We start from the raw sequence: 26,739 nt of genomic DNA on the forward strand, positions 1-26,739 counted from the left end.
AATCATCGTGTATCTGTGTTTTGCACATGACGTGAGGGGTGATGGCTGTGCTCTTAGCTGTGCACTGCTTATTCCCCTGCCAGTGACTACTACGTGCCCAGGAACTGCATTTTTAACAGGCTCTTCAAGCTGGCACAGCCTCACCGTGACAGGAGGCATGGCCACAAAACAACCAGATGATGACACCGTGGGAGATGGGAAAGGGACAAGACTTGGTCAGTATACCAGGCCTTAGTCATCAATCAGTGTCCAAAACAGTGACCTCAGCACAAGACTGCCACATTTCTGAGGGGAATTTGAAGTAATATTAAAGCAACTTTAATGTAAAATCAAATAAATAAGAATGAGAGGCTACCTCAGAAGACCGTTACTCAAGCAGAAAGAGAAGGTTTAGCAGGAATCTGGTCCAAACTGTGGGGAGGTTTTTGGAGAGGAAGGAGGTGAGAAAGAACCTTGACAAGCAACATCAATATTTAATCAGTTTTGCCCTTTCTCTCAGATAGCAGCAGTCATTGCTGGAGGACAAGACCAAGCTGTGTAACATTAGCTTGGTCTTCCTTCTGTCCACCTGCAGACATGCTTTTAATTGGGCGTCAGTGAACTCCACAAGGGATTTGTAGCTTTCTTCCTATTGATCTGGCTTCTGAGGTCCACTGTGTTGTTAGCAGTGAATTTGAAGTGTGCATCGTTCTCCTTGAGCTCATAGGTACTGGGGTTCAGCCTTACTCCCAGTGAACACATAAGTTCATGAGTGGAAACAGAAATGTAGATTTCAGTTTAGAATTGACAGATGTATCGCCACAGGAGCATTTATAAAATAATAATTTAATTACATGAATTACAATCCCAAAAAATGAGTCATAAATTTGAAAAAAGAGGGAAAAGAATTCCATGTTATACAGTATATAATAGCACACCACAGTTAGCACAGTATCTCCTCTCCTAGGCCTTTTTCACAGCTGACATTTTCACTTTTCATAGTAGGAAAAACACAGATGCAACTGAAGACATTAACAATGTTTCGCTGCAGGGTCCCAGTAAGTTGTGACAGTGTGACAGTGAGCCAGCACGCTCAATACCAGCCCCCTGAAACTGAAGCAGCTGAATGGAGCTCCGTCATCACTAATTTGATCAATTAGCCTACACCTGTGCTTTTCCCCACAGCGGCAAGTGAAAACGTCTTCAGTGAAAAAGGCCTAAAACACCTGTCAATCAACTGATAAATGCCCCTTAAGAAACTTGATGATAGAGATGCTGTTTCCACATAAATGTTTTTATCCTCTAATGAAAGAATAACAAATACATGCAATGCTAGTATTACTATAGTTTACACTTAGTTGACAGTTTTTAGGTACACCTATCTGAAACTAATGTTTGTTTAAACTGTTCAGCATCATGGTCACTTTGAGGGCTGCTGTTTGTGGTACTGGTGGGGTCTCTGTACACAGCATGGACTGAAATGATGAACATCATATGATACGATCCAAAGCTCCAGAACAGCTTGTAAATGGAGCATGTGGTGGGAATGTATTCCCAGTTGCTGTTTCAAAAGGCCAAGAATGACAACTGGGCAAACTCAGTCTGTTGATGAAGATCATGCCATATAACTGAACAACTGAAAACATGTTTCCAACCCTTACTTAGGGATATTTGCATAGATCACTTTATTTACCACTTGCTTATATCCACTGTTTTAATGCAGTGCAGTTGTATTTGGGGTGTCCCATATTTAAACAATGTATGCAACAGTTTTCCATGAGTTACTTTAGAACTACATGTTCTGTAATGAAACTAAGTTGCTGTTTAGTAGTAATCCAAAACAAAACTGCCATACCAAACATACAGCGGTTTACTTTTTCACTTCCCCTGTTCACTACATATCCTCTCTGCTGTATGCCTCAGGGTGAGGCATAAACCGCAGCATTGTATAGGGTAGCACCATCCCTCTGCCGTTAACCACCCACCATTCCTCCTCACTGTTCCAGGCACCCATTCCAAGTTTCCTGCTGAGTTGTAAGCACTAGAGCCAAGATGGTGAAAAAATGCAAATCACATATTCATTCCAGTCTTTGTTTTATTGGCTTTGGGGCCCAAAATGGCATGTCTTATGTTCTGTCTCTACCAGACAGCAAAGTCTGACTCAGAAATGTTTATTTCAGATATTTGCACATGGCCAGATCCCAGAGGAGGGAAAATACCACGCATTTAAACCATGACTCACACCCACAGTGTGATCCTTTCTATCAACCTCTCTATGTTTTATAGTTTTCATTACATTACCCAAGGACCTCATGACTCATATGAGGAGCAAAAATACAGACTTTATATTTTTAGATATGCATCGATAAAAGATTAATATTAAACATCAGGGTGCAGGGGATCACCAGATTAACAATAAATAAGAACAGTTTGATCTTTTTGTGATGTGTTAAACTGACCTTATTTCTAGTGTGAACACAAATTCTCACCCACAACATTTTTAAGTTACTGTGTCCTCAGTATGAGTTCATGAACAAATGTTCCAAGTTTCACAAAGATTATATGTGTTTAGCCCTTTTGATGGGTTGTTCATCCTCTCTGCATAAAATATGTTCCTATATGTTTCACTCACACACTAAAGGGATGGGTGAACCCTGCTACTTTGTATTTATATGTTTAATATCCTGAAATCAAAGGGCACTTATGGGAGATCTAGCACATTTCAAATAATAATAAAATCATACATCACAATTTTTAAGGATACTAAATAAAGAGAAAGTAATTGATCTTCCTTTAGCAGGGAAAGAAAAGTTGATAACACATACAGTTTGAAACATTTTTAAGTCTTCTTGTGCTTTGAGCTGGGCTGCAGCAAAATCACAGTAAAACCGTGCTCAGGCAGTGCCCTCTTCTGTCCGAGCAATGCCATTGTATTATTCTGTAGTACCCTTTTCTTTTTTATTCGCACAATTTTTTTCTTAGATAGTTAAGTCAAAAAATATAAAAGGGCAGGTGAAATAAACAAGTTTGTTTAGTTTCAATGTTCATATTTGGTGCATGTGTTTTTTAAAGTTTTCTGTGCATGATGAATAATGTACATCTTCACTAGAACAGTGTTCCCCAAACTGGGGGTCAATACAAAGACAAATCTGAAGAAGATGATGAAAGAGAGAGAAAACAAATATATGAAACTTGTAAAATTCTTTAAATGAAAGGTGAGAGGGAAACACTCACTTTTTGGTTGAAATTTTAGCACTTGATATCCACGCTAAGGCCATAACACCACTATATAGTGAAAACAAATAAGTGTTAACATCAAGAAACAAAAACATTATTTTCAGTAATATTTAGCGTCTGAGAAATCTGAATGTGAAATAGAATTTGTTGTAATACCCCATCTTATTATACTTTGCATAAAAAGTAATGCACAAATAAAACTAGAGCACCATCATGTAAACGTCATAAACCTTGCTGTGAACTACCAATAGACCACAGTTATAAAACATATGTAACTACAGTAATACCGGCAGGACCTGTAATAGCAGTGGGGGAGCGCTTTACTTCCTCCACAGGCGGCGCTCTAGCTAATTTAATCCGGACTGTGTCCTTTAACTCTGACGTTTCAGTTTTCCTCCACGTTGGCCGCACATGCGCAGAAAGCCCGGTCACCTGCTGGAGATCAGAAGCGAACAAGGAAGTCTCCCACTGAGGACTGGATGACAGGCTGAACTAAAACAAAATACATCTCCGCCGGATTGTAGTCATCTGCTCGTCAGCCCCTAACTACGTCGGCGTGACAAGATGTTTAAAAAACTGAAACAGAAGATAAACGAGGAGCAGTCACCGCAGAGGAATGCGCAGTCACCACAGCAGGCCCAGGTTGGTTGTTGTGTTGCTGTGAGCTAACAGGCTAAGCTAACATCTGTTTACACTGCTCAGACAGCTAGCTGGGAAAGAGAGCTGTGGTTTCGCTGTCGTTACAGTTCATGCTTCCAAAAACATTGTCTAGTAATATCTCATTGACATAAGTTAATAAGCTGTCAACTTTTCTTAACTCGTTTCGTCAGTTGGCCTTTGTACTCTCTTGTAAACGTTAGCGCAACGCTAAGTCAATTAGCTGCCTAACTCAGCTGTCAGCAGCTAGTAAGGTGCGTTCAGGAACACTTGTAACTGGTAAATCTCGTTGTCCCGGGTACAAAAAGCAACAACAGTCAACCAACCGTGGCTTCATAGCAGCCAAAACACTCAGAACGCTTATACTTAATTGACCTTAGACGATATGGGCGTGTCTGTTTTATGTTTCTTACACGGGCTGCATGTGGATGTCAGCTGTCAGCTTTATTTGACACATACAAGTACTGCCAGTGCCAAACACCTGCCATCGTAGAATGCGATAGTATAAGGATAGAGAAACCATTGCACAGATTTCAATGCGAAATGAAAGTAAATATCCAAAGGAAACACTGCCATAAAACTGTTTAATCTCGGGCTTAACGACAGTTTGCAGTGTACTGCTTGTGTTTATCGTAAGCCTGCTGGTCAGGTTCAATTGGCCCTTACTTGTCGTGGAAGTTAATTAGTCTTTCATATGGTTTCTTAATTGTTTAACTGTTGTCCTTTTAACTGAGCACAGATAATTTGGACTCTTCAACTCCAAAATTCACATCTCAGTGCCGTTTGCCAGACCTCCTTTGAAGCAAAGAGCAGTGTTATATTGATCCAAGACTTGAATTCTCAAAGTCTTGTTTGAATAAGAAAGAAGAGAATAGTTATGATTGTATTTAATCTTGGGGGAGGAATTATGTATTTTTAAAACAAATATATGTTACTTTATTTACTTTTAACAGATGGGCCTTGGTGACCGGCGCAGCAGCCAAACCCAGTTTCATCACGATGGCTCACCCTCTCCCAGTGACAGAGAGGTGAGCATGGTGTCAGCCTGTGTTAATATATTTATCTAATGTATGTGTAATATCTTTAAACTCAAGCTGCAGCCTGCACAGATGTCATGTCCTCTCCCCTGCTTCTGTTCTAATTTTCAGCACAGAGTAATGTCTCTGTCAGTCCTCAAAAATCTGTCATGTGTTTTGTTACGCTTCAAGTTCTCTCAATAACAAACCAGTGCATTTTGGTTGCTGTGCCAAGTGACAGTAAATCCATGACCAAGTAGCACACTCAGTTTTCAAAAAGTGTAGGCTATTGATAGTTTTCACTACTAAGCCTCTACTCTCTGCCCCCTATTGGTCACAGTTTGTTAATATAATGAAAGTTATGCACATTATTCCCTGCACTCATTACCCAGGCATATTTATTGCATTGTAGCTGTTCCATTACTTCAGGTGACAAATCTCTCACCATCGGGTCCTTATAATTTCATGAGAACACATGCACTGGAATAACTTTGTAATAATTGATGTTGTAGATCAATCAGCACTGTGATCTCATGATATACAGGTATGGTGTCTCAAGTTTTCCCTTCATTTAACTGCATGTATTTTCACATGGGACAATGAAGTCTAAATTTAGATTAAATTCAGGGCCTTTTTCTTTTTTTTTCAAGATCATTTGGGCACTTATTTTTATTTAATCTTATACAAACATAAACAAAGTATCAGTACATTAAATACAAATATCATAATTTATTGACAACAAGTTACATTTCACAGTTGTGCTGAATCTGCTCACCTAAAGGAGATTCTCATTTGGAGGCACTGGGAAGGACATTTTAATGGTGGCGCACAGACTATATTTCAGCATGTGTATGAATAATTTATGTATCCTCCTCTGTGTTTTCTTTCTCGGGTGAGTTGTTGCAATATTTTCCCCCAGTGGATATGGGCAAGTCTATGCAAGACTTCTTTGATTCATTAGACAGAGGTAGGTTGGCCGTGAGGTTTGACCATAACCAATATGGATGATGCAACGTATGGTTAATACATCTATTTTAAAGCTTAAATATAGATGTTTACAGTCTTGGCTGTTTGATCTTTAGATCACAAAATGGGCTTAATTACTTATTCATGACGTTTTCTACACTGCAGCACTGGAATAGTGACAGTGCCTCTACGTATTCAGGTTGCTCTACTTTCTCCTTTTGTCCTTTGGAAGCAAAGATGGGTTGTAACTTGGGCTCATGTGCCCTCATTTAGAAGCTTCTTACCATCGCAGCATCTTTTTTCACTTCACGAATCTTTAACACTTTGACACACTCTGAAAGTGTTTAATTGATCAATAAGGCAGATTTAGCCAGTTTTTGATAGAATCATAACTTAAGACGACATACAGAGATGTCAAACTGTTATTCATGACATTAATGTTGATTGAGTGTTTCACTTTCCCGCTTTTCTTATTTTTCTTCCTATTTCATGTAGTCTCTCTCCCTCTGTCTCTCTCTCTCTACTCTCTCTCTCTTTCTCCATCCATATCAGTCTCTCTCGTCTGGCTAGACACTCCCTTCAGCGCTATTTCACTCTCATGGTGTTGTTTTTCTCATTGCTCTCTGTGTTCCTCTCCTTTCCCCACCTCTCGTCCCGTTACTGCACTGACGGGGTCAGATGCTGGCTGGGATGATAGCAGAGCCCGCTTTTCTCTCTGAGTATACTATCTTTGCTCTGGACCATTCAAAACGACCCAAAACGGCCCAGGTAGCCAGTGTGGTGAGTTTGTCCTCACGTCCTGTCTCCTCCTCCTCTTCCTCCTCCTCCTCCTCCTCTTGCCCTGTTCCTTCCTCCCATCTCCGCGCCTTTGGGGAATCGGTAGAGGACTGTGGCCCAAGTAGGGACAGCTTGTTCCCTGCTCTCTGTCTCCTGTTTCCTTTGGATTTAGCAACAAGAAGGCATCTCATATCTAGGCTAACACTGCATCTCATGGGGTTCACACTGTGGGATAGAAGCTTGTGTGCTTTCTGCCATATGTTGGTTTATTGCCCTACTTTTCAGTTATTATGATCTGTCACAGAATTGAATATTGCCTCCTTGTCTTTAGGTGTCCTTAGTTGCTTGCCTTATAGACCCCCAACACCTTGTTATGTTGCCCGATGGCCTTTATCCCTTCTCCCCTCAAGTCTGTTTATTTGGAGAGTTAATGTTTTCATTATAGAAGTTATGAGCAGGCTGTTTAAGCAGTTGAAAAGTTGAATTGCCTGTAACTCTTCCAAGTAAACAAACAGACCATCGCACCTTTGTAGATCTCCTTGTGGAGCTTAAAAACTGGACGATGTGTGTTCACATGTGGAGGCAGCAAGAAGACTGGAGGAAAATAACATTTGATACAACTTAATATATTCATCATTTTTGATATAAACAACAGAGTTTTTGCAGAAATTAAGCATTTGGTACACACCATTGCAGGGATATCAAACAGCCATATACCAATAATTTATTAATGCATACATTCATTTTGCCAACATTTTTTATGTCTGTTTAACGTCTAAGATATATTTAATGTATCATGCAGGTTGGCCTAAATTTTTTTCTTAGTTTGTATAACCTTTGTTGGGCTTATTACATTATTGCTTCACAGTTTGGAGGGTTTGAATGTGTTGTAGCTACAGATTGTGATCAACCATAAACATCTTAAATCTATCACAGTGTCTTCAACATGTTCCATCTACAGCTCGTCAAAATGTTATCAGCATGTCGTTACATAATGTTCATTGCTGAATCCCATGATAGTAATTGATTGTTGATTGTTGATTTTATTTGTTATTTGTTATTTGTTATTTTATTTTATTTTATTTATTTATTTATTTTTTTAATGTTTTATTTTGGAGGTCCCACCTTGAGAATCTTTTGAGAGTCATTGTCATTCGACCCAAAACTTCATTCTCTTTAAATTCTATGCAACTGGTACTTTATCCAGGTAGTAGAATTGGCTACCATTGTGAGTCACAGTATTTTGCTTTGAAAACTTCTCTATATTTCGTTTATCATTTGTCCCTGTGAAAATGTGGATGGGAAGTGTTTAAGAATGCAGTACAGAAATAGAGGTACTCAATTCCTGGTTTCCTTGAGGCCTTCCTGAAGTAGATCCCAATGAGTCATTGTCCAACCTTAAACAGTGACAAGCATGTAAGTGGGGTAACATACTGGATAAAGTAGTGAAAGAAGTCCATGAAATAAATGCTTAAGCGAGTATGTGCGTCCTCATAGAGGTGTGAGAGAACAAAACAGAACCCATTCCTAAAGACATTGATTCATAGTGTTTCTGGTGTTGAAAAGCACATGTGGTGCCTTTTGGTATCAACTTTGAATGAAGATTTTTCTTAATATCTCTAACACTTCAATATTTGTACTTCTAGATATTAACAATGAATGGTACAATTAGTGTTTACCTAATGACAAGTTAGCTCTGTGGTCTCCAACACACACACACACACACACACACACACACACACACACACACACACACACATTTATACATTATGGAATCAAACAACTGCCCTGTCTACTGAGTATAATGACATAAATTTACTTATTTGGTGTTAAACTTTCACAGGCCTGGAAAAGTAACTAGAATACATTGTAAGCCGTACTTCAGTCTGAGGCCTTTTTACAGAGGCCTGGGTTCAAATCTGACCTGGGCCCTTACAAAAAAAAAAGAAAAAGATCCAGCAGTGACTACGGGTCCAAGAAACAGGAAATAAATGTTGAATGTTTTGCACAGTAACTCAGAGGAAGGAGTAGCTCGGAGCTGGACAAGGGAGGAGAAAATTTACTTACTCGGATTCTGCTTCTAACAAGTCAACTAAACCAACTAAGCTGCTAAATGTTCACTCACTTCAGTTATGTCTTTGTGCTCTTGTAATACAGCTGCACACGGCCCTGCCAAGCATCTTTAATTCAAATGCCGGCTCTCCGACTTGACTTTAACTGTCTGTCTGATCTATCCTCATGGCTGTTCTGTAGATTCTAGTTTTAACCCTTTTTTTGTTTAATGTACAGTAGAGATGCCTTCTTTTTATGTATATAACCCCTCTGTTTTTTCCAAGTTGCATGAGGGTACCCATTGCCCCTGCATTGCTCCCAGCAATACTAATATTGCTCCCTCCAGAGTAATCAGGGAGAGCCACGCTGGGTGTGGATGACTAACTGGCCCAGGACAGAATCACAGGCGCAGTTTCCTTTCTCTCATAATGTCCTTTTATCTGCAGAGTTCCTCTAAAGGACCAGGCAGGTCTCCTAGAGGTAGCATCAATGGCGATGGAAGTGCTTCTCCCCATGTATGTTTATTATCCTTTTTTTTTTTTTCCTACGTCAATGTTAAAATGCTCTTGACCATTCTTTGATTAGTTTATTTTTTTGTCTTGAACATCCTAACAGAGAGAAGAGCCACAGTCATTTGCCCAGAAACTGCAGCTAAAAGTTCCCTCAATGGAGTCTTTGATTCGTGGCGGTGCCAGTCGGGCAGAAAGCCTGTTCCGCTCTCCCTCTAAAGAGAACCTGGTCCGAAGCTCGTCGCGTGACTCCCTGACACCTTTGGGAGAAAACGATTCCCCGGGCGCCCCCACATATGATCCCCCTTCAGATATTGAGAGTGAGGCCGAGGAGCCACCAGGAAGCACAGAGTCCCTTTCCAAAGAGCAGCTGATGCACCGACTGCTTCGAGTGGAGAGGAGTCTGGGGAAATACCGAGGGAAGTACTCAGAGGTGAGAGAAACACAGGTCCCAAAGAGATTACAATGTTTAGTTTATTAACATGTTAATAGCACACAGCCATGCATATAACTACAGTTGCTTTGATGTCTTCTCATTCATGATTTTCTCTTTCTCTCTCCCTCTTTCTTCTTCTTTTACGTACCTCCACTTCCTCATCATGCAGCTGGTTACTGCGTACCGAACAGTACAACGAGATAAAGACAAAACACAGGTAATTTTGCTTGTATTTTATATTTATATTTATCTCATTAATCTTTTTCTGAACAAATGTAGAATTCTGAACTGATCACGTGTTCGTTTCTGCTCTCCCCTTAGGTCATCCTCAGTCAGAGTCAAGACAAAGCTCTCCGCAGGATAGGGGAGCTCCGGGAGGTACAGCTACATGTTATGAATGTTGTTGTCTCTCTAGGTCAGTATCGATTAAAGCTTTATGTCTGAGTGAACATTTTGAATGGTCTCTAGGAGCTTCAAATGGACCAGCAGGCCAAGAAACACCTACAGGATGAGTTTGATGCTGCGCTGGAGGAGAAAGACCAGATGATCACTGTCCTCCAAACACAGGTATGTGCAGTGGTATGTGAATGATAGACTGTCACTGTAGCCTTTTAGGGTTTACAAGTTACCTAAGTATCACTTCATGTTGCACAGAAATTCTGTCTTTTGCTATATGCTCCTTGAGAAATGTTAAAGTTTGACCTTAAAACTATACAATGATCACAAATTTTAATTTTATCAATATAAGTATAAAACCAACACGATGATACCTCTGCTCTGCCTCAAAACATAGTCAGGAAAAAAGGTGGTACTGTAGAGGTTAAAAAGAGCAAAAAATAATCACTCATGTTAATCTTTTGAGTATATTTGTCTCTGACCGTGCAATACTGTACAAATAAAAAAACATTAACGGTGAAAAAAAGCCATACAATAAATGCTAAAAGTTAAATATACAAAGTTAAGTTTGTTTTTCCTGGCAGGTTGCTCTGTTGAAGAAACGAGTCAAGGGGGTCTCTGATGGTGCTCCGCCACCTGAAGGTGAGGTCCCTCAGTCTGAAGATGCTGAGGAGTCTTCTTCTGCCACACAAAGTCCTTCTAAAGAGGGAGGATTAGAGTCTGAGGTCACTGAGGGTAAGAACACTTTTTATATATCTTTAGTTAGGAGGAGACTCAACGTGAAGATAACTGTGTGTGAAATGAATATGACATTTCTAGGGAACTAATGTAACTTTTTAACTAGTGTAATTTATTTTCTGGGCAGGAGAGGGCAACAGTGACCCAACCAAACTTATGGAGGCTCTGCAGAAGCGAGTGAAGAGGCAGGAAAACCTTCTGCAGAAGTGCAAGGAAGTAATGCGCGCACACAAGGAGCGGAGCGCCCAGCTGGGAAGTGAGAACGAAACTCTGCAGGAGCAGCTGCAAGAGAGACTGCAGGAGCTGGAGAAGATGAAGGTAGCCAACCTGTATTAACGACAATGATGGTGAAGTGTTGACCACATTCATATGTAATATTAGGCCATTTTCAGTCAAATTGACCCATAAATTTTAGAAATGATCTGATTATACACTGTGTCACTTTGTCAATAAAGTATCTTTAAAAAGACAAAGTGGCTAGATATTTCAAAGCAATTTCCTGGCCACAGTGTCTCACTAAAAATTGATGTTGCGGTTAACTGTAATTACGAAGAGGTTTCAAATGAAGCTGCGCTGAGATGCTGCGAATGAATGAAGCAGTTTGTTTATGTGGTGCTGCAAAATGTCTGCCAGAGTCTTTATGGTCCACTGATAATGTGACTCCATTATCTTAGTGACACAGTAGATTGCTGTGGTTCTCAGTGTCCTAACATCCAAATTCTCTGGCTACATCCCAGGACAAGGGTTCATGTCATGTCAGTGTGACATGACTGAACCATTGTTTTCATTGATTTCAAAACATTTTGTTTCAGTGGTATGATCGGCTTGTTTAGCTTGTCCATAGCTGCTCTGATGTTCTGCAGCGTCTGATAACAAATGTTTGTTGTCACAAAGACACTGTGATAACAGCCAGCTTGTCTGTGGCTGTATGTTGATTGACTTGCTTTCATTTGATGCCATCATTTTATGTTGAATCTGCACTTTGTTTGGGAGGGGGCCTTTTCCTGTGTCGGGAAAAGCAGAGGTTAACAGGCGTTTAGCCCTCTTAAGCAGCGTGAAGGCATTCTGTAACTGCTGGGCTGGGCTGTGCTCATCCCCTGCCTCAGACAAATATCCCATAAAACAGACCATGTGTCTGTGATTCCTGACCTTCAGCTCAAGGATTTTTGAATTCTTTATTTACTTCCTGGTTGAAAGACTATTGTGTCCTGTCTTGGCTTTTTTGTACATTCACAGTAAAATTTTACATTTCTCTGATTAATTCTATGTTTAACACATAGATCAAACAACTGAGACAGCATTTCCTGTTTAGTAACCACTGGTAAAACTGTGGTGGCACAGAGACATAGCAACTACATGCCACTGCTGCGAAACTGGGCTGTAATTTTGGTCAACTTGTTGGTTTAGCAGGGCTTGTGTACACGTTTGGTCGTTGGCTTGTGGGTGAGGCATCCTGGGTGGTACAGAAAACATCTCATTTTGAAGTTATCTGACCAAAGCATATACAGAATATGAGTCTGAAAATCAAAGATGGCCCAGTGTAAAGTCGCGTATTTGTCAGATGGAAATATGTGACAGTCTCATCTTTAATTCTGTCAAATGTTTTGTTTACAGGAACTGCACACAACAGAAAAGACAAAGTTGATCACTCAGCTGCGTGATGCCAAGAACCACATTGAACAGGTGGAGCAGGACAAGGTGGGTGAAGAGGTTTTTAGCCTTTGGTCCCGTCTTGATTGAAGGTCCTGCAGATTCAGTTTTATTAGAAAACTAGAAATGTTTTTTTCTCTCTGCCACTGATTAAAGAAAGGACAGCAGCTCATGATATCTCTGTGAGGAACATTAAAACATTTTAAATAAAGACAATTACAGACACGGGGCTTGAATTAGGATGTAAAATACAGAGATGGTACTTATCAAATCAACATTTATTTCAGTGTGCAGGTATTTGGACAGATTGTAAAGTTTAATGGTTGATTTTCTTTTACGGCTGTTTATGACTGGTTGCTGGCTTGCAGGGAATGGTCATTGCTGAGACAAAGCGCCAGATGCATGAGACACTGGAAATGAAAGAAGAGGAGATTGCACAGCTACGCTCCAGGCTCCAGCAGGCTACTGCCCAGAAAGAAGAGTTACAGGAACAGAAAGAAAAGGCTGAGAAATCAGGTGAGTGGGATCCACTTCTGTTAGTGTCCAGGAAAGATGTCCCTTCAGAATGTACTAATAATGTTTTTTGTTTTTTTGTTTCTTCCCTAAAGCATTTGAAGAACTTGAACGGGCACTGGGTGTAGCTCAGAGGGCGGAGGAGGCCAGAAAGCAGCTGCAGGTTCAGCTGGAGGAGCATGTGAAAGAAGTTGAAAGGGCCAGTGAGGAGGAGAGGAAGAGTCTGCAGCAGGAACTGACACGAGTCAAACAGGAGGTGGTCACTATAATGAAGGTCATTCTGCAGAATAGTCATGTGTTTTCATTTTGTGTTTGATTTTTATTGACTTTTGATGCACTTTATTGACATTTACAATGTATGTGATGTTGTAAATTGTCTTTGAGTACACGAAAAAGCACTTTATAAATCAGATTTTTTTTTTTAATTATTATTATTAATTATATTAGAGATCATCAGAGGAAACGGTGGCTGGTTTGGAAAAACTCCACAGTGAAGCTCTGGCTGCTAAAGAAGCAGAGATAAGTGCCAGAATCAACAAAGCTGTGGTAGGTGCCAAATGTTTCCATTCATTTAATTTCGCAGCATAAACAAGTAAATCAGATGAAAAACAATCAATTTAAAGCTTTGATTTGACATGCTTGTGTTGCTTAGGAGGAGTGCAAGGAGGAGTTTGCCCAGTTAGCCAAGGACCGAGAACAGCAGGCCTCTCTGGCTCTGGAGGATGCAGAGTTACAGAAGACAGCTCTGAGGACAGAAGCTGAAAACAAGGTTAAAGAGATACAGCTGGAGTTGGAATCTGCAAAGACTGTGAGTTTTTTATTTATTTATTTATTTTTTTAGTATTGCCTTTTTTTTTATTTAGTTACTTGGACAATATTGGACTAGGGCTGACTGAAAGCTTTATGGTTCAAATCTTTGTTCACTTCGATAATATTTGATGATCAAAAATAACATTTATATTATCTCATTTTGTGTGTTTATTTGGCAGCCTTTAAGCCTCTACAGAAAAGTGTATAAACAAATACACACACACATGTCCACAGATGGGAAGGTGACAGTGGATTTATTCATTGTCAAAGCACACTCACTGTACACACTTGGGCATATTTGACTGCAAAACACAAAAAATTTGGTTAAATTTCAAAGTAAAATTTTAGAAAATCAATAGATTGGAAAATTGTATTATACTATAGTGTGTTATGTTTTTTGTTTGTCTGTCCACACACATTCATGCCTTTGAATCTTTGAATATTTGGTGATAAATCTACGGTTTCTGCATAGTCCCATTGTTTTTAAAATATCTTAATTATCAAACAACTGTTTTTAGCTGAATTCTGTCTAATGAATTGCACTGTAGTGACTTTATAATATTATATAAAAAACCTATATGTATGTGATTGCAGAGAATATTAGAACTGGAGAGCTCTCAGGAGAAGATCTCACAAGATGGATCAAGTCAGTCCCATGAACTTTCCAGTCAGTTGGATGAGCTGAAGGATAAACACAAAGAGCAAATCTCTGCATTAGAAGAAAAGCACCAGGAGCAGCTGGAAAAGCACAAGGACACTCTTACCCAGCAGCATAATGCTGCTGTTGAGGAGCTCAAGGAAAAACACAGAGCTGAAGTTGAGACCCTTCTAAAGGACAAAGAGCTGCAGTTCCAAGTACACGTTGAAGACATGAACCGGAAAACATTAGAGAAACTGGACACAAAGCAGGCAGAACTAGAGGGTCTGTCCTCTGAGCTCTCTGAGGCTTTGACAAGTAAACAGCTTCTGCAGGAGAAGTTGGTGGCAGCTGAAGATGCTCAAAAGGATCATGAGAAGAGGTTTCAGGATCAGGTGGTAAAGCACAATGAAGAGCTCGCAAACATCAAACAGGAGCACAAGCAGTCACTTGGAGGGATAGAGAAAACTCTGAAGGAGGAACTTAATGCGTCAAAGATTGTTCTGAGGGAAAAGGAAAAGGAAATTAAAGAACATATCCTTAGAGAAAAAGCACTACAAGAGGAATCGCACTCCACCATACAAGAGCTAAATGTCAAGGTTAAGGAAGTGGAGGAGCTGCAGCAGAGTTTATCACAGTCCCAGTTGGAAAGTGGGAGCCTAAAGGAGTCTAATGCACAGTTAAGTAAGATCTCAGAGGATCTTGATCAATGTAGGACGGATTTGGCAGACTTGGAGCGTCAGCTGGAAGTTGCAAAGAATGACTGTCAACAAAAAGAGGAGTCACTTAAAGAACTACAGCAGCAGTTACAACAGACCAAAAAGGAGCTCTCGGAGCAGGAGAAGTCATTTACTGCAGAACGGAACACTAAGCATGAAGAACAGACACGTCTCAAGAAACAGCTTGATGATGAAAAAGCTGCCCATGAGAAGAAGATGAAAAACACTACAACTGAGTTGGAAAATAGGCTGAAATCACAGGAGACGAAAATGGAAAAGTTCAAGCAGAAGGCCAAAGAAATGCAGGAGAATTTTAAGAAAAAGCTTCAGCAGAATGAAGAGACCATGAAGAAGGAACTTGCAAAGAAGGAGACACAGCTTCAGCAGAAGGAGCAACAGGTTCAAGAGAAAATTCTTGAGATGGCCCAAAAAAGCTCCCAAGGCCTCAGCAGTGCAATGTCAGAGCTGCAGGACAACCATAAGGAAGAAGTGAAGAAGCTTCATGACACCCATAGGCATGAGATCGAGGAGCTGGAGCGTCATTGGCAGGAGAAGTGTGGACAGCAGGAAGAGGAAACAATGGAGAAACACTCAGTCACACTACAGGAGAAGGCACAGGAACTGGAGGAATTATCACAACAACTCGGCAGGAGCAGAGAGGAGAACGAACAAGTAATGTGTGAAATAAAGAATTTAAAGGAGGACCTGGCAATTCGAGAAACCACTGTGCAGAAGCTGCAGGAAGAGCTTAACGAAGCAGCGGTCAAGCTTGAAAGTTTGTCTCAGGGTGAAGCACTGCTGAAAGATCAAATGGAGTCAGTGGAGAGGAACCTTAACCAAGCTATGAATGAGAGAAACGCCCTCCAAGACAAGCTGAACACAACAGAGGAGGAGAGCAGAGAGAGGTTAAAGACTTTGTCAGATAAGTTGGAGGAAAGAGAGAAGCAGCTTGAAACACTGGAGGGTTCCAGATGTAAGGAAAGCGAGGACTTGCAGAGTAAATTTGAGGAAACCGCCATTCAGCTAAAAGCCAAGGAAGCGGAGTTACAGCAGCAATTAATTATGATCAGCAACCAAATGGAGCATTACTGTAAGGAGGTTCAGTCTAAAGTGGAGCGTGGATCTAATGAGCTCCATCAGAGAGTTGAATGTAGGGTGACAGAGCTGAACGATAGACTGCTCTGTAGTCAGAAAAAGGTAGGGCATCTCAAAAACGTTATCCTTACAAAAGTAGATAGAATTTGCACTTTAGAGGAGACTCTCCGCCAGCAGACTGAGGAGAATAAGAATCTATGCATTTCATTAGAACAGGCGACTGCTCAGGTAAATGCTCACTTGGAGCATATCAAAGCCTTAACACATGAGAAGGAGAATCATTCTCAGTCTATCAGTGAAAAAGTTCAAAAAATTGAGGAGCTGAGTGAAGCAAACCTAATCATATCAGATAGTGTGAAAACAAACGAGATGCATATCAGTGACTTGAAAAATCAGCTAGCAAATAGCATAAAAGAGAAGGAGGAAGCCATAAATCAGCTGAACCAGCAGTATAAGGAGGAGAGACAACAGGCCGCTCTTCAAACAAACGAGACCATTGAGAGATTAGAGCAGGGGAGAACGTCTGCATTAGAGCAGGCAGATGCGCTCAGGCACAGTCTGTCTGAGTATGAGAACAAGTTCACCCAGAGTGACAACACTATTACATCTCTGCAGACCAGGCTCGAAGAGCTGGAGCGTGAGATCTCTGAAAAGAACGAAGCTCTGCAGAGGCTGACAGCGAGTATTGACAATCAGTCCATCAGCAAGTCTGAGATGGACCAGGTGTTGAGTGAGAAGGACCAGAAAGTCAGCGGACTTACCTCGGAGCTGGAGGGCTGCATCAGCCGACTCAGCGAGCTCCAGGAGCAGTTAGCCTTAAAGACGAAAGAGTGCGAGCAACTCACAGCCGACCTCAAACAGCAGCACAGCGTCAGGGAGAGTGAAAAGAGAGAGTTGGTAGAGCAGCTGCAGCAGAGCCAGATGCAGTGCACTCAGAGCGGTAACTTAGAGCAGGAGATGGTAGGAAAACTACGCTCCCTCCAGGAAGACAACCAGAAGTGTAAACTGGAGCTTGAAAGTCAAAGGGAAGAATTTGAGAGGATGAAAGATGAGATTATCAAGAGCAAAGGGGAGAGTCTGAAGGAAACTGAAGAGAGGTTATCTGCTGAGAGTGCGCGGAGAGTATCAGAGCTGAAGAAGAAAGCTGAGCAGAAAATCGGTCAGATTAAAAAACAGCTGACCACACAGCTTGAGGAAAAAGAGCAGATCATCAAGGGCCTTCAGACTAGCTTGGAAGAACTCAAGACTAGTGAAACATCTGGCAAACATCACGCAGAAACTTTAGAAGAGAGAACGAAAACACTGGAGGAAGCTCTTGTCAAGCTTAAAGAGGAGCAGGAGAGACAACTCGAACAGATTGTGAGTAATGAGAAGCTTGAGAAAGAAAAGTCTTTAGAAGAATTGAAGAACATGTATGAAGAGAAGCTGTCCTTACTTCAGACAGATACAGCACAACAAGGAGAGCTCAAAGAAACCGAATCGGCACTACATGAATTCGAGGCGAAGCTAAAAGAAGCAGAAGAGCAGAATGGAAACCTTCTTGCTGAAATAAGTCATCTGAAAGAAGAGATATGTGAGAAGGAAGCCCAGCTTGAGCAACACCAGGCGACTATCAAGCAGATCCAAAACCAATCACAACTTGAGGCTGAGGTGAAGGTGGAATGTAGCAGTGTGCAGCAAACCAGGAGTGTGATGGCAAATGAAATGGAAAACCACTCTCCGATGCAGGAAGTAGACGGCGATTCTCCGGACTCTCTCAAGAACAAACTGAGTCAGGTGATGAACGAGAAAGAGAAAATCCACAAAGACTTCACCAGGTTACAGAAAGACATCAGATTACTGAGGAAGGAGCACGAACAAGACCTAGAATACATGAAGAAAGAGTTGTTAGAGGAGAATGAGAAAAAGCTGAAGTGAGTTCTTGACGTCAAGTTAATAATAATTTATAATAACACATTTAAATGAAAACTAACCTACATTTGTAGACAACAGGTTGCAATGAATTTGTTCTCTTTAAATGTTCGAACATGTGCTTTTCCTAATTTAATACATTTCCTTCACTTTTCTGTTGTAACAGAGCCGAGTTGGAAGATGTGGAAATGAAGCACAATTCTACCATGAAGCAGCTCATGAGGGAGTTCAACACACAAATGGCCTTGAAAGAGAGGGAGCTCGATACAGCAGTGAAGGAAACCATTGGTGAGGTTGAAGAAGGTCATTCTCCATTAATCAAATTAAAATCACAAGATTTACTGCTGTGTCGTAAAGCAAGAGAGCTGAGTGATTAAAATCATTCTCTTTTGTTGTGGTCAAGTCATTTTAGTACATTACAGTCTACTTATATTTGCATCCTAATAACTGCCTTAAAATGGAAAATCAATGTGAATATGATTTTACTTTCATGTACAAAAATAGGGTGGAATAACTATATGGAAACATTTTGCATTTAATATTGACACTGGGTGGAACCAAATTAAAGAATCATTGCACTTGGAAACAGTGCATCTGAACTGCCATGTTTCCTTGTTTCCTCCATGGTTAAATCATGATACATTCCAGACGGGATGTGAGTGAACGGTTTGGAATATGAACTTAGTTTTATGTGCTAACTCTGGCTTCTTTCCCTTTCCTCGACACAGCGAAGGCCCAGAGTGTTGAAGCGGAGCTCATCAGCAGCCATCGTGAAGAGGCCAGTGAGCTGAAGAAGGCGATTGCCCTGAAGGAGGATGATTTGCACAAAACTGTTCAGAAATATGAACAAGTAATACAGGTATTGTAAAGAAAAAAGAAACTGAAATAATAAAAAAAAGACATTTTATAGGTTTACTCTGGAAAGGAGATTAACCCCACCCACCATTTGGAAGCTATCACTGCACTAGTTGGCAGCTTAGTTAGTCTTAGTTTAAAGCAGCGGTTCCCAGCAGTCTTTGTCAGACATGCCTCACAGACCTGTTGGACGAACTCAAGTACCCTTCCTGGACACCACATGTCCACAGAGCACGTCATGCTCCAGATGTTTTTATATTAACTGATTTAAAACTGATCAGACATAAAGTATTTGAATATTATAAAAGTGGACATAATAGTGGATGTTATGATACATCTTCTCATACAATTGAACTGTTACTGTTTGCATTTTTACCACCTCGAGTGACAGAAGGTGGATGTTTCAATCATGTATCCATCACTGATTGCAATCGCAACTGTTTATGTATTACTCTTGGCAGTCTCTTCTATTTCAACTGTTTATTTTTTTCAATCATTCGTCCTTTACTAACCAACATTACTTTTACATTACAATTGTTTATCTTTCTTTTACTTCAATATCTCTGCTCGCTTGCTAACTAGTTTTCACACACTGTTAATCACAACATTATTCAGGTGTTATAGCTTACATAACGTGGATGTATTTTTTTCAAGAAATCATGAATTCATAAATACTGCCCCACAATCTTTACACATATCCTCCGGCGAGCCTCCACCCTTTGGGAATCATTGGTCTAAAAAGAAAAAACTTGACTTAATCATCAATGGACGCCTGTTTGAAATTCAAATTGCCTCAGTTACTGTCTCCAAACATAATTAAGAATGGGAGGTCTGTAATAAGGCAGTGACTTGACCAACATAGTTGAGTTGTGATGCTGAGATGACACATAGGAAATGACTCAATCATTGTTATTACTGTATTTTTTTTTTTCCAGAGTCGAGAGGAGGAGATGGGAGACAGAGTGTGGCAGGTTCAGAAGGAACTGGAGGAGTTGCAAGCGAGGAGCCATGGCACTTCTGAGGTACAAACCTGTCTGACCTACTGTACATATTCACCAGGTCATCACACATCTGTGATTGGTGTTTCAACTGGTCGATCTACTGGGGACATTTTACCGTTTACGCAGGTGTAGAAATTCATACCTGCGGTTATTAAAGCCCATTATATACGAGACTGGAGATTTAGATTGAATTTATATAGTGATTCTGTTGAAGTCATAAGTCACTTCACAGAGGCTGCATGAAATAACAATGCCTGTATGAACTCACCTTTTTTCAGTTCCCTTCTGGGACAGGCTGAAGTCTGATGGAAGCATTACTAGTTTTGAATGACGGCTTAATCCGGATATATTATTGTGTCAGTGCCACAAGGCCCTTTCAGTTACCTTATTATTTGAAAGTTCACATCCAGGTTAACAGACTTAGCAGTTCTCAGTTGTCTTTTCCTTTGTCTTGTTTCGTAATTGAAGGATTTTGTCTAAGAGCTTGGGGACAATTTGCTTACATACTTTGCTCTGATCAGTGTCTCGCTCCAGTCGTGTGGCTTCCCTCCAAAGCTCACCGGATGCTGTGAAGCTCGTTTGATTCACTCAGGAATGTTCTGCTCGGAAAACAGAGATTGTGAGGCAGCAGCCAGCCTCAATCCCTGTTCTCAATTATCATCATACGAGGTGATTCTAGGCCTTAGATTTATGCTACACCAATACTCACATGCAAGATGTGCTTACTGGAAGGGGGCCATATAGAACAAATGTACTCCTGAGAGATGTTTTACCCAGGTGTTGAGGTGCCATGAGACCCCTGCGCTGATTCTTCTACCTTTACACGCATGTCCAGATGCACACAAACACAAAGAATTATGCTGCGCTCTGCTGCATTTTTCCCTGGTGAGGTAATAACTTTATGGGTGGATTGTATGGGTTTATGCTCTGGGAGGCCTTTCCTTACTACGGGCCTCACAAGCCATTCTTCATTTAGACAGTGGGTCAGTGTGTCTCACAATAGAGACTGCACTCTGTTCACAAGTTCACATACAGACTGTGCAGAACAAACGGGTTATGAAGTGTCATTTACCATAAACCGGCTTCCTCCACCTGTATGTGGCTCCCAAACAGGTCACAGGTACATACGTAATATAGTGGGCACTGTAACTTTTCGAAAATTACTGAAACAGGACAAAATTGCCTGCTTGGTGGGAGCTATTTTCAGCGGTGGATTAATACTCATTTGGTTCTCTAACCAGTGTTGTGTAAGTGAAACTGATCCAAAATAAACTACAGTGCCCACGTTTAAGGTAATGAGGGAGCGTGTCAGTGCAACTGTGTGTCTCACTGATGTGTTGTAATAGTGGCGCAGAGGAATAAGATACATCGGGCTTTTGTAGGTATGATTAACTTATTGTTGGTTTTTCATGGTATTTGTTGACTAAAAGAAAAACAGTACACTTGTCCTTTTAAATGTAAACTGAAGTTTATTCAATTGTAATTATGCAATAACTGACTGAATGTTTATATGATTATGTACACTGTTACCACACTTATATCTTGTTCATTCTATTCTAACATACATTATCTTCCTTTTTATCTTATTCATTCTGGCACAGATGAGCGCAGAAGAACTACAGGTATGTTCCCTGGCTCCACTTTCACTGTTTCATGAGTCACATCATTGTAGCCTACTGTAAAACAGCTGTTTGATCAAGAAAACATGCATCGTTGATCGGCACATAATATCTGTGCATTACGTGTTCCTCCTTTCAGTTCTCATTCACATTAATGCTCTGTCCTCTCCCTCAGGCTCAGCTCGCTGAGAAGACAACATTGCTGAGCGAGGCTCGCCTGAAGGAGCAGGGCTTTGTTGAGAGAGTGAGTGTCGAGACCGCGTGTGTGTGTTCTTTGCTGGGGACAAGTGAACAGCAAATCCCATGCAGTGTATTCCCAGGATTCTGTGGCCCCCAGCAAGAGCAGCCATTGCTCTCCTGCTGCATCAACTTAATTACACAGCACATCTGTTTACATTTGGTTTAACCCTATAAACAATCAGAGCAACGCCTCCCACAGTTTTTCTCACACACATCGTCACTCTCACAAACATGCCCAAAAGATGACCAACAAACTGCTTATGTCCAACCCAACAATTAAGCTAATACATAGAATTAACCCACCAGGGTCAGATAAGAGTTTTTATTATTAATTTGGTGCATGCTTGTGTGTGTTTCTCCACGGTAGATTCACTCGCTTGAGGACAAGATGAAATGCTTCCACCGAAACACTGTTGTAACTCATCTCGGGAGCACATTCAAAGGTAACGTTAACACCATGAATCACTTAGTTCTGCTTTTCGAACCAATTTTCTTTGAGATTAGCACAACAAAGATGCCATACATAATGCTTGACCTGAGCACAGTGTCATGGGAAGGTGTAACATAAACTACATACACCTACAGTAAAATATAGGTTACCTTACTTTTTTTCTTATTGTAACATGGATTTTATACACATAACATGTAAATACATATATTGTGTTAACATATGACTTTTATAGTTATTCTACTCTTTAAAATAATCTGCTAGCACACACATCACTTTGTGGATCAAGGCTGGGACAAGAGATGCAGACCTGAATAGTGTGTGATGACGTGAGTGTGTGTGGTCTGGTTTAACTATGCTATTGAGGACATTTTGGCCAACTAAGTGTGATTTTAGGCTTACTGGTTAAGATTAAAGCCGGGGTTATAATTAGGGTTTGGTTAACGTTAGAGTAAGGGTTAGGGTTAGACATATAACCACTGTGGTTAAAGTCAGGGGAGGCCTCTCAATGCAGCATACCATAAGTATATCATAAACCGTGTGTGTGTGTGTGTGTGTGTGTGTGTGTGTGTGTGTGTGTGTGTGTGTGTGTGTGTATGTGTGTCCTCTTAGACCTTCCTGGTGTAATAAAGAGAATCTGCTGTCAGAAGGGGGGTGGGGGGGCGGCGGTGAAGAAGCCATCCTTGGATTTAATGGGTTTTGCAGATCGTGGTCTTAATGTTTCCCACACAAGACCCTGCAGCACACAGACTTCTCAAATCCTCCATATCCAGAACACATACTATATCCCAGCTAATGCCTGCTCTATACTGAATTTCCTTTGGACTGCTGTACCTATCAGTGAAAGTGTCTTCCACTCATCTGTTGAGCCTACTTAACCCACCCAGAGCTGCAGGTTTCAGGTAGAGGGCTGATCACAAGGCCGTTGATAACTGGTTTCAGGTCTGTTGCGCTGTGATTTCTGGCATGGTAGCCTCAGCCGGGGCAACATGAGGTCAGGAGGACAAAGGCTAGGGGATTTATTGGTGACACATTACTTCATGGCAGAGATCAAAGAGTTGTTTGCACTTCTCTATCACCTTTTCCTCTCCTCCAATCACGTGGTCGCATACAGGCACATTTGGTGTTGTCTGAATGATTATTCCAGATAAGCAGAGAGCGAGTGGGTGTTGTTCCATATTGAAGACCTACTGGGGATCTTTCAGTTGTAGACACAGAAGCCTAAGTGTTACCAGCCTGTCCAAGTTGTAACACAGATTTTCCCATTCATAGTTTTCAGAGGGATAATGGTATTATAGCTTCGGGCGGAGAATTAAAACCTTTTTTCCTAGACACTTGTGGTATTAAAGTGCTCATGCTGAGCCTCGCTTTTCTTTCCTGTGCTTGTAGTTGTTGCTTAATTTGAACCTATACCTGTGCAGAGAGAGGTGCTGTATTTGGTTGCTAACACAAACATGATGCTCTGAGTTGCACAGCTGGAGAATTTTACAGTGAACTATATGCTAGTCTCACTTTATTTTTTTTTATCTTGTAGCAAGTTTTTTAAATTTGTTTATGTATATGTGTATATATAATATCTCAATCTGTCATGATACATTAACTTTTTTACAAGCAAGACATGGTCGGAATAGTAGAGTATTTCACACATACTACCTAGTCCCCCTAATTTATTGACTACTTAAAACAGTTACATTTGTAATAAAATATTATTTGAATATGACAGTTTATTATTATAATTAAATGGTTGTTGCTTGTTTTTTTTTTTACAGATCCTGGATTCAACAGCACTGATGCGCTGTCAGAACCCACTGAGATGGAGTACCTGAGGAAGGTGTTGTTTGAATACATGATGGGACGGGAAACAAAAGTATGCTTTTCTTTTTTTCTTTTTTTTATATTGTTATACATAAAAAATTGGATTTTTCAGTTATTTTCTAATATTTCAGAATGCCAGATATTGGATCTGTCTCCATCTTGATTAATGTTTGATGGCCACTAAAGCCACAAGGAACAACCACTGAAAATACTATAATAAGTTTGGGACTTCATCATTTAATTCCTGACAAAATGTGATTATGTTGTATTTTATAAACATATAATGTTGTCAGGAAATGAAACTCACATTGAAATGATAACTGACGATATCAGAGATTCAGTCCATCCCATTGTTTTAGCGGTGAGCATGAGACCGTTTGGGGAGTCATGTAAAAGTCATGTTGTGTCCAGTCTTCTTGAGTAAAATTAACAGTGCTCTCCCTAATTAACAGTGCTGATGACATGGTCCTAAAGTCAGCGGGATTTTCCCTGCTCCTCAGCAAACAGTTAGTCTTTATGACAACATGGCAGACCTCCCCAGTTTGGAGGATGTCCCCCAGGCTGCCTGCTAGTACATGCATCTTGCATGACGCAGATTTGCCATTCAAAGACATGCTGGCCTTGTTAAGCGTTAGTTGAGCGGTTAGGTTTCCTACACAGCAGCTCTGTTTCTGATTATCCTCTGTGTTTATGGGGAAATGCATGCACCCTGGCAGATAGGCCTGGAGTTGATTATGCAGATAATGTTTTTTTTCCCCTCTCTCTCTTTTTTTTTGGTCTTGTAGGGCTTAAATTGTCTCAGAACAAGTTTGATATGATTGGATCATAGTGTCAAAGGGTAAAGGTGATTTTGAAATGATAAATGAAGATGAAGAAATGCTTGACACTGAACACCAAAATAAAAAAATAAAACAAATGTTAAAAATGAAGTTCAGATTGCTGATTGTTATTCTGTTACTTTTTTATTTATTTTTTGCTCCTCATCTGCAGACAATGGCAAAAGTGATTACCTCCATGCTCAAGTTTCCTCCAGACCAAGCGCAAAAGGTTTTGGACAAAGAGGATTCAAAACCGATTGTAAGCATCTGTTTACCTACTGAGGAAACTTTGATGAGCTCATTCACTGAACTCACCTCTGCCCTGTGCCAGTTAAAAACATATGAGTACAATTCTTCAGTGACAAGCGCCTGACTAATTGAATTAATGTCATATCTGTCCCTGCACAGCCTTGGTTACGATGAGTGTCTGAATGACTCGGGTACTTTTGGATGAAAATGTGCTGCTGCTGCTGCTGAAGGGGAAGACTGCCATGGATTTGATCGAGCCCTTCTCTCTGCATTTCTTGTCTTTGTTGTTGTGTGCGTGTGTGTGTGTGTAAGAGTGAGGGGGTGTTTGTATGTGTGTATGAGCACGCAACTGGGGCATAAGTTTTTGGTGTGTGTGTGTGTGTGTGTGTTGTGCAGTATGCGTGAATATATGTAAAGGTATGAGGGAATTCTGAGAGAATATGCCAGAAACACAAATCTTCCATAAATCCAGTTTTACTTTGAAATTAAGTTTATTAATTTATATATTTTAGATGAAGATAAATGGTTTTCATTTTATGTTAGAATGTGTTCATACAGATTGGCTTGTGCAATAAATGATATCACTATCATGTATTGATGCTGACGGTCAGTTGATTTATAGGTTTCTGTGTTGTGCTGTTGTCTGAATCACTTCCTCTGTAAAACTGTAAACGACCCTTTAACTGTGCACTTGCACCACATTAAGATACTGGCCTCTGGACCTTGTTTGTTTAACACAGCTTTTCTATGCTTTATATTTTGTCACTGGCATAGAAACCCCAAAACACAAAACTGTAAATTGTACGATGATAATTCAAACTGTACTATAGGGCACTATATGACTTGCTATACATTTTCAGACTAACAAATTAAATCTTATTTACAGAACACCTTTTGTCACTCCTTTATCCTTATTATCTTACAGTGTCTTAAATGTTAAATCCAATCACTTATCTCGTTACCTGTTTTCACATTGTTTAGTCTGTCCAACAGAGGGTAAAGTTTGATAACATCCTGTTGAAATAGAGACATGTGGAATGCAGACATCACAACAAATATAGGTTTTCAAGATCCTCTTGGTCGTGGGTTACCCTAACCTTAAGCACCAGGGGAAGCCACCACCAGCAGGTAACCTTTCTTTGACCTTTACTTCTTTTCTCCACCACAAAAATGCAATTTTTCTATTTAATGAATTGGACCACAGGTGTCCACATTTCATGAGAATTACAACAAACTTGGTCAAAAATTGGTCAAATATGTTGGAATTTGGCTTGTGATGTCTCATAGAAAACTGGAATATTGTACATTATACATTTCTCTATACAGAGGCAGTTTATGTGCATATTGAAGGAATATGTAGTGTATATATAGCATAGTGTGCTTGGCTTCATATAGCAATGAAATATTATGCACATGCGATTGAATAATGAACAATGTGTGGTACCACGCTGAGGGGTCATGACCCCCACAAGAGAAAACTGAGCATTGTCAGATGTTCAAGAAAAGAGAAAAGCTTATTTCTTCTGACTCTCCTTTAATCTTTGTCTCTTTTTTTTTTTAAATCTTGATGAAGAAATCATCAAATGTGAAGACTGT

General features: G+C 40.4%; 1 protein-coding gene across 5 annotated transcripts; it reads left to right on the plus strand.

Moving 5' to 3' along the window:
* The first annotated feature begins 3,637 nt into the window (after positions 1-3,637).
* golga4 (golgin A4) lies at positions 3,638-26,031 on the plus strand. 5 transcript variants are annotated; one of them, XM_087175446.1, is made up of 25 exons: positions 3,638-3,858; positions 4,827-4,901; positions 6,534-6,635; positions 9,131-9,199; positions 9,300-9,626; positions 9,799-9,846; positions 9,951-10,007; positions 10,098-10,196; positions 10,610-10,760; positions 10,891-11,081; positions 12,378-12,461; positions 12,782-12,929; positions 13,022-13,200; positions 13,374-13,472; positions 13,579-13,734; positions 14,331-18,100; positions 18,265-18,401; positions 18,827-18,957; positions 19,889-19,975; positions 21,556-21,576; positions 21,749-21,817; positions 22,181-22,256; positions 24,031-24,128; positions 25,067-25,153; positions 25,303-26,031. In XM_087175446.1, exons 1-25 carry the CDS (start codon positions 3,781-3,783, stop codon positions 25,315-25,317), a joined length of 6,354 nt encoding a protein of 2,117 aa, XP_087031572.1. In that variant the 5' UTR covers positions 3,638-3,780; the 3' UTR covers positions 25,318-26,031. The 5 variants fall into 5 exon arrangements, with proteins under 5 accessions (XP_087031572.1, XP_023267364.1, XP_087031573.1 ...); XM_023411596.2 differs by having other exon boundaries at positions 18,265-18,386; XM_087175447.1 differs by having other exon boundaries at positions 13,022-13,182.
* Positions 26,032-26,739: the final 708 nt, after the last annotated feature.

This window comes from Seriola lalandi, unplaced genomic scaffold (assembly GCF_002814215.2).
Source record: "Seriola lalandi dorsalis isolate HSWRI2012SDOR001 ecotype SW California unplaced genomic scaffold, Sedor1 jcf7180002054470, whole genome shotgun sequence".
NCBI classification, from domain to species: Eukaryota; Metazoa; Chordata; class Actinopteri; order Carangiformes; family Carangidae; genus Seriola; species Seriola lalandi.